The sequence below is a fragment of the Nyctibius grandis genome, chromosome 4, assembly GCF_013368605.1.
Source record: "Nyctibius grandis isolate bNycGra1 chromosome 4, bNycGra1.pri, whole genome shotgun sequence".
In the NCBI taxonomy this organism is placed as follows: domain Eukaryota; kingdom Metazoa; phylum Chordata; class Aves; order Nyctibiiformes; family Nyctibiidae; genus Nyctibius; species Nyctibius grandis.
This window is the reverse complement of record NC_090661.1, coordinates 15,193,714-15,201,242: the sequence shown is the minus strand read 5'-3', so window position 1 is coordinate 15,201,242 and position 7,529 is coordinate 15,193,714. Positions and strand designations below refer to the sequence as shown.

The 7,529-nt window shown below is 43.3% G+C and overlaps 1 protein-coding gene across 1 annotated transcript; it reads left to right on the top strand.

Moving 5' to 3' along the window:
* The first annotated feature begins 1,387 nt into the window (after window positions 1-1,387).
* RPS13 (ribosomal protein S13) lies at window positions 1,388-5,692 on the top strand. The gene is made up of 6 exons (XM_068400019.1): window positions 1,388-1,410; window positions 2,871-2,929; window positions 3,281-3,358; window positions 4,278-4,447; window positions 4,815-4,915; window positions 5,615-5,692. Exons 1-6 carry the CDS (start codon window positions 1,388-1,390, stop codon window positions 5,646-5,648), a joined length of 465 nt encoding a protein of 154 aa, XP_068256120.1. The 3' UTR covers window positions 5,649-5,692.
* The last annotated feature ends 1,837 nt before the right edge of the window (window positions 5,693-7,529 follow it).

Here is a 7,529-nt window from a genome sequence, read left to right as displayed (position 1 = left end):
GGGGTCCTTCCTTGGGCCCACTGCCTGCGGCAGGGCAGGGCAGCGCCGCCGCCTTCCCCTCCCCTGGGCTCCTTCCTCGACACTGTGACTAAGATAGTGCTATAGGTGATGAAATTCAGTGAGAGCACATAGTTTGGCCTCCTTTTTTATATATCTGTAAGAACCAAATACTTTAATTAAACGAGCTCGTTATAAAGATGTACAATATTGCCCTCCATCGTGCCCGTACTGATGGGTTAAATGTGACTCCGTAACTGTCCTGTAAGTACATTAAACACTATTCTGAGAAAAAAAAATAAGTGTGCTGGTCTTCACTGTCCACGGGGGCTGGTGGGGGAACCTGCTGGCCTGCCACAGGTGACACCTGTCAGGGTTTAAAGCTGGGCTGGCTATTAAACCAATGGCAGATGCCTCTATTAACCCTCCTCCCCCCTGAGAAGGGAAGGAAAAGAGTAAAGGGAGAGACGCTTACAGGTTCGAAAGTTAAAACTTTTAATAAACTATAATAATGAAAAAGTATAATATAACAATGGAAATAAGTAGAAATATAGAATATATACAAAACCGCAGTCGAGCTCCCCTGCTGTCAGTCACATCACCACCAGCCCTGCAGGGCAGGCTCTGGGAAGGCCAGGCTGGGCCCAGCGATGGATGGGAACTGGATTCAGGGATGCACGGATCGGGATCGGGGGCAGCAGGATGAGGGACAGAGTCCTCTTCAGACACTGGCCATAGCAGAAAAAAAAGCGAGACCCTTGTGATCTCCCTGAGTTTATACTGAGAATGACGTGTATGGGATGGAATACCTTGCTGGTCAACTTTGGGTCACACTGTCCTGTCCATGTCCTCCCTGGAGTTGTGACCCTTCTACAGCTCTTGTACATCAGTGAGGAATTGAGTAGTGGCCTTGGTTTCTCTAAGAATAAGTACAGCAAGAGCCTTTCTGCATAACCATTCCTACCGCTACCCCAGTGCTAACTACAACCTTCGAGCGTTATCAGTCCCAGAAGCAGACGCTGCTGCAAAGCATGCAGTTAGTTTCAGAAAGTGCAGTTACTTAGAAGAGACTTAGCTGAAAGGAAAAATCTCTGACAGGAAAATTGGTCGGTTTTAGGACCAAACCGGGACCCCCGCCCTGAGGGCGGGCCCAGCGCTGCCCCTCACCGCCTCGCCCTCCCGTCGCTCGCCAGCGGCCCGCGCTGCGCGGGAGCGCGGGGCCAGCCGGCCCTCGGGTGGCGGCGTGCGCAGCGCAGCTCCGCTCCAGCGCCACTGATTGGCTGGCGTGCGGGCGCGGGGCAGGGCTAGGCGCGGGTCCGCCCTTTCCTGCGGAAGTGGGGCGGGAGCAGCCGCCGCCTCGCGTCGCTCCTTCTTTTCTGCCGCCGCCATCATGGGTCGCATGCACGCTCCCGGGTAAGCGGCCGCTGCGGGGGCCGGGGCTGCGGTAGGGGGTCGGCTTGGGGCTGTTGAGGTGCTAAGAGGCGCCGCGGACGCGTGTGGGAGCAGAAAGGCTGCTGGGGGAGCAGCGTGGCGTGTGGGGAGGGGGGAGGCCGGCCGGCGGCTGTGGAGATATGGTGGCAGGGTGGGAAAGGTTCGAGCCGGTGCTGAGGTGCGGGTTCCCTGGCCGGCTCCGGGCAGGGTATGCTTGTGGTGCCTGGGCTCCTGTTCGGTGCTGTCCCGGCACGGCCTGTACTGGGTGGCGGTGTTATCTGCGGGCGAGGAGGGACGCCGCAGGCCTCAGCCGCGCAGGCTGGGTACGGCCCTGCAGGAAATGCTTGTAGCAGAGGCTGCCTTGTAGGGGGGTCAGGGCGGCAGTCCCAGCTTGTCTGGCTGCGCTTAGCGTGTGATCTGTTCGTCCCCCAGAAAGGCTTGTCCCAATCAGCCTTGCCCTACAGACGCAGCGTGCCGACGGTAAGTAACTCCGCGCCCCGTGCTCACTTGGGGCATGCCCGGGCGGCTGCCTTGTGGCGTTCAGAGCAGGGTACCGGTTCCCGCAGTGCAGATTAGCTGTGCCCAGGGAGAAAAGAAACAAAATGAAGAGAGCTGTAATATTAGGTGCTAGCAATCAATTATTTTTAGTCTGTGTGCTCATAGTTTCTAGAGATTAATGACTCTTCACACTCGAGTTTGGGTCTTTGCCATTTTGAAATAAACTGGCTGTTTTCTAGCTAGTTACAACAGCAGTTTGTTGGTCAGAGCACTAACTTAAGTAATTTAAGCGTGCCCTTAGTTTATTTCAGGGTACTTGACTTAAAAGGCTTATGTGTCAGCTAAATGAGCAGCTGCTTAATCTGTCTTGCTTTCCAGGACTGTGTCTTGGAGGATGTATTTGTTGGCAGGAAGATCAATTTGTGGTGCACATGAAAAGCATGTACTGAAAAACAGTTAAATGGAAACATGAAATTAGAGCACAAAATGTAAAAATAAAGAGATACAATTTAAAGTAAGATAATGTGAAGCTGCTTGAAGTACTGCTGATGGTTAAACAGTTTTATAATAATTAGGATGCTCAAATGCTATACTTGTTTTAAAAACCTTGTGGGTTTTTTTGCTTAGTTTTATTTGCATTCTGTTTTGAATTGTAATCTATAGAGCATTTCCAAATACATTTTTGCTGTGCTTTGCTATTTCACACTGTGACAGTCTTAAGAGAAAAAAAAAAAAAAGCTTTTGTAGCTTGTTGAAAGAGTGAGGATTACCTAGCTTGTTGGTGTGTTGTCTTCCCCTTAATTATCACAGAAGCAATGGCTCTGTTAGCACAGTTTAACATGGAAGTAATAGAGAAAAGCCACAGTCCTATCTGAGTAGATCCATTTGTTTCATTTTCTAATTAATTTGTGTGCTTAAAATCTGATTTTCACTATTCTCTCTAGGTGCTTTACTAAGAGATGGCTAAAATGGTTTTCAATTTGCATTTCTGTCAAAGGCGCAGGTAAAGGGTTCCTTTCCCCGGCAGTGTTTTTTTCCTCGGTAGATTGTTATTCATACTTCTGGTGTGGCAGTTAGAAACTGATAAAGCAGCTGGCTGGAAGCTATATGAGGTGTTTTCACAGAACTTTCTTCCTTCACCTCTGCCTTCCCCCACCATATTCACTAGCACTATGGGTTCATAATAGTGTAAAGAGAAGTTTCTATATCATTAAAAGTACAATTCAGTTCTTGATTGGTTCTTTCAAGCATTACAAAGCATCCATTTCTACATTTATAAAGGTTTTCATATAGCTAGCCTATGCCTGCTATTAAGCAGTGTTCATCAGTTGTTTTTTTTTCTGATTTTCTTTAGTGGCTGAACTCACTTCTGATGATGTAAAGGAACAGATCTACAAGCTGGCTAAAAAAGGCCTGACTCCGTCGCAGATTTGTAAGGGTTTATGAATAGCTCCTAAATGGAGACAAAGCACACTTTTCTGACTTGTAATAATGAAATTGATCCTTCAACCTATATTAAATAACATGTTAAGAAAATACAGGTTTTCTGATGTAGCTATGTATTCACTGTGTTGTTACCACTAAAAATATAATGTCTCATTCTTGCAATAAAGGCATATTTGGTGAATTAGGCCGAGTATTTTTTTTTCAAGCAGAAAATGTGAAGTATCTGTTTAATCTCATAACCTGACTTCAGGAATGGCCACTAATAGATGTTACAGGGAAGTTTAGTCTGCCCAGTTTCTTGGAGAAAAACTTGACGGCTCATCTCAAATATCAGCAGCCCCGTGTTTAGGAGCTTACTGAGCCAGGCACTGTAGCTGCATAATTGACTGGTTCTCAGTAGTTTGGACTGTTCTAGAGCTTTGCTGAAGTGTATGCATGCTGCAGCTTTATATGGTCATGAGTTCTGCGGTGTAATTATATGCTATGTGAATGATGTTTTATTGATTTATTTTATGGTAATTCTGGGAGTATTAATGATCCCTGTGGTACAGCACATTTTTTTTTAGAGTAAGATGTCTATGACATCTTTGTTAACTATAGAGTAAAGGGTGATTGAATACCTAGCTTTAATGAGTCATGTTCAAAATTTCCCAATAATATCATAGCACTTAATGTGTTATCTGCCTAAATGTGATGAGTGGGTTAGTTGTCTGTTAAGTGCTATCCGTAAAGTGTTTCAGCTTCTGTAAGTTGTATTTTGCTCACATTATTGTCTAACCATTTGTTCACAAGTTTCTACACAAAGGTTTTTAATTTAGAGAAGCCCTTTTTTGTATCTTACAGTTACAAGATGTGTTTGTGTAGGTTTTTTCCTTTCCAGTGTGAGATGTAAATGTTTGTTTCAGGTGTGATCCTGAGGGATTCCCATGGTGTTGCCCAGGTTCGCTTTGTTACTGGCAACAAAATCTTGAGAATCCTTAAATCGAAGGGACTGGCCCCAGACCTTCCAGAGGATCTTTATCACTTGATCAAGAAAGCTGTTGCTGTTCGCAAACATCTTGAGAGAAACAGAAAGGTGAGTGTTAATTCAAGTAGATAACTCTGTTTTTTCAAATCATACAGTAGTTTATTTACAAGTTGACAAAGCAAAGGCTCTTGGTGTGCTTCATGTTAGCCATTCCCTTAGAGTAAACTTGGGGGTTTGGGGAGGCATTTTGATAGAGGAGACTGGTCCTTGTCTGTGAAAAGGATCTTAAAAGCATTGCTTGAACCATGTATTTCTGGTTTTGTTCTGATTTTACCTGATTCATCAGACTTTGGTAATGGGAATGTGGGGTTTGTAGCAGTAGCTGTGGATTTTTTTACTTTAACAAAGCTCATCTGAAATATACATCATCGAGAAGTCAAAGTAGTGCTTGATTGTAATGTAACTTTCTTTCAAGGATAAAGATGCCAAGTTCCGCCTGATTCTGATCGAAAGCAGAATCCATAGGTTGGCTCGCTATTACAAAACTAAGAGAGTGTTGCCACCCAATTGGAAGTAGTAAGTCTTCTCTTACGTTATGGTTTTCACTGAGGTCTTGTTGGTTTTGTAAACAATATGCTGGGGCTGTTATTCAAAGGGTGAAGAGTGCATTATGATCATGCATATATAGGTAAACCAGGCAGCAAAGAATAGGTATTTTCATAAATATTAACTGATAAATTAATGGAACTTACTGCTGGGTAAAATGACTGTCACAACACTTGGAAAAAATCATTGTCTCAATGAGTGAAGTCAGTACTAGATAACTCTTATAATACTTCGTACAAACTGCGGTCTGTGTTCTTGCTCGGATACTTTTGTAGTCCATGTTAATTTAAAAATGTATTGAGAAATGGCTTAGTAGCTGTGGCAAAAATGAAAGTAATCTGTAGTTTTTCTCTAGGAAAACTTAGCCAACGTAGGAGAATTCCTGTAGAAGTCAGGATGAGCTGCTTTTTTTTTTTTCTCTCTGAAAAGATGCAAGTGCAACTAGCCAGGTTTTTGAATATATAGGTTTGTGCTGTTATCCTAGTATTTGTAATTTAAAAGGAAGGATGAAATCTTTCTTTATGCCATAAAAAAATTTAAACGGATAGTGATTAAGCTCAGGAGTGGTAGTTACAGCTTTGAACTGGACCAGTATTTTTGACAACTAGTTTGAAAAACTGCCTCTGCAATTAATATTTCTTTCGCTTTTTCTCTCTTCTCTCTTTTTAGTGAATCATCGACAGCTTCTGCCCTGGTCGCGTAAGAGCTGACTATGACTTACTGAAAGAATAAATTTTCATTAACTAAGTTTGTGTTGTCTCTAAATGTTTGGTGTCTTATAAACTTTTGCCTGTTTCAGGAAGCTGCATGTAAATGGACAGTTTTCAAGATGGAGCAGATGTGTGGCCATGGTTTCCATATTGCTGCCCTACAGTATCAAATCTGGGTAGTGGTTATTGCTGTTCTAGACCATCTGTATGGTTTGCGCCTGTGCTTAAACTGGATTTTTGATGTGATAGCCTCAAGTTAGTAAAGTGACCTAGTCACTCACAGCAAATGTCTTTTATTCATGCAGGGCTGTGCCTGTGTGTATCCTGCAGGAAGAACTGGGGAATAATGACAGGAGGAAGAATTGGAAATTTAGAAAATACAGAATGGATTAGGCAGGAGGAGGTGGGGGAAGGGGAGACAAAATTTGAGAGGTTGATTAATTCATCACAGGTCACATGGATCTGCTCCTTGTGCAGAAAGCTTAAGCAGACCTCAGCCAGTTCCTGACAGTAACTGTTGCTGTCACTTGTAAGTAATTCTAAGAATCATCTTTGAGATTTGGGTAAATACAGACAACAGTTTAGCTCTCCTTTGATGTTATGTCTTTACTGAGGTAGTTTTACCTAAACCGAAAGGGCAATAGCTATTGTATAGTCACTATTGCTGAGGTTGTACCTCCAGGTTCTAAATAGCTGACCTTGAAGAGTCATCTTTCTGCTGGAGAAATGTGGAGAACAGACTGACAGCTATTTCCTTTTTTAGGAGAAAATTATAAATGGAGTTATTCTGAGCTGTTGTGACTGTTGCTTCTAAGTCTTAGTGCATTACTTAACTTTTGCCATATTAAAAAGCTAATTTAAGTAAATTTAAATAAGCCCTAACATTTTTGTAAAGTGTAGTAGCTACTTCCTATACTTTCTAGATCATAACCAGTGGAACCTGGTGACTTCTGGATTTAATTTTGCAGAAAGACAGGGTTCCTCTGCCCTGATTATAAAGCTAAATATAGTCTTGTGTTTAAGACAGTTTTAAAGCAAAAGCACTGCATTCCAGTTGAACTCTAAAGTTCTACTGCCTGGTCCATTTTAAAAGGTAAATTACCAGCCTCCATATGCTGTCAAAATACTTTTGTTTCTGAAAGCTTGTGGTGATTACTTGCCAGGCTCTCACAATGATAATTAAGTGTTCTGGGACATAGATGTAATAAACCACTTTCATGATATTAAAAAAACCCACCAAACTGCTGTGAGTCTTTGGGCTTGGAGGTGTTGCCAACAGAAAAGCGCACGGACACTTTCACTACTCACTGTTCTGTAATAGCTGTATGTAAATAATGAAAGTACCAGCAGATGGCACTTTGAAACACTGGTGTTTCTAAGAAGTTCTCTATTGCAAATAGTGCCACCTAGACATCAAGTGTCAAGGCTGACAGTCCAAGCTGGTGAACAGATGATAACGTTTATAATTGTAATACCGCTGTATATGTGGTGCCAACTGATGCAATGGTTTTGAGCACAGTAGTGTTGAAGTTTACGCAATTCTTGTATTTCTTGCTACTGGGGTGTTTTGGTCTGAACACAATCTGTACTGTGGCTTTTCTAGCACTGGCTTCCTGGAGGGGCTGAAAGCAGGCTGTGCTGTACTCGTGGCATTTTACTCGTTCAGTGGTGCTGAAAGCTGCTGACCTTGCTAGAAGAAGAGGGAAGGGCAGAGGTTGTTACAGTGATGGGGTCTGTCTCACAGGAATGGAGGAGAGGGAGAGTTCTGTGTAAATAATTGTCTTGTGCTGTACTGTCAGGAATGAAATTACCCAGGGACAGATCCTGCGCTTGCAGTAAGATCAGGCGCAGGTGTTGAAGGTACCTCTGAGGAT

Excerpts from the sequence above, each read along its gene's own strand:
- RPS13 (XM_068400019.1), top strand. The coding sequence starts at position 1,388 with ATGGGTCGCATGCACGCTCCCGG. Across the intron at positions 3,359-4,277 it reads CCTGACTCCGTCGCAGATTT|GTGTGATCCTGAGGGATTCC; the intron begins GTAAGGGTTTAT and ends TGTTTGTTTCAG. Across the intron at positions 4,448-4,814 it reads ATCTTGAGAGAAACAGAAAG|GATAAAGATGCCAAGTTCCG; the intron begins GTGAGTGTTAAT and ends CTTTCTTTCAAG.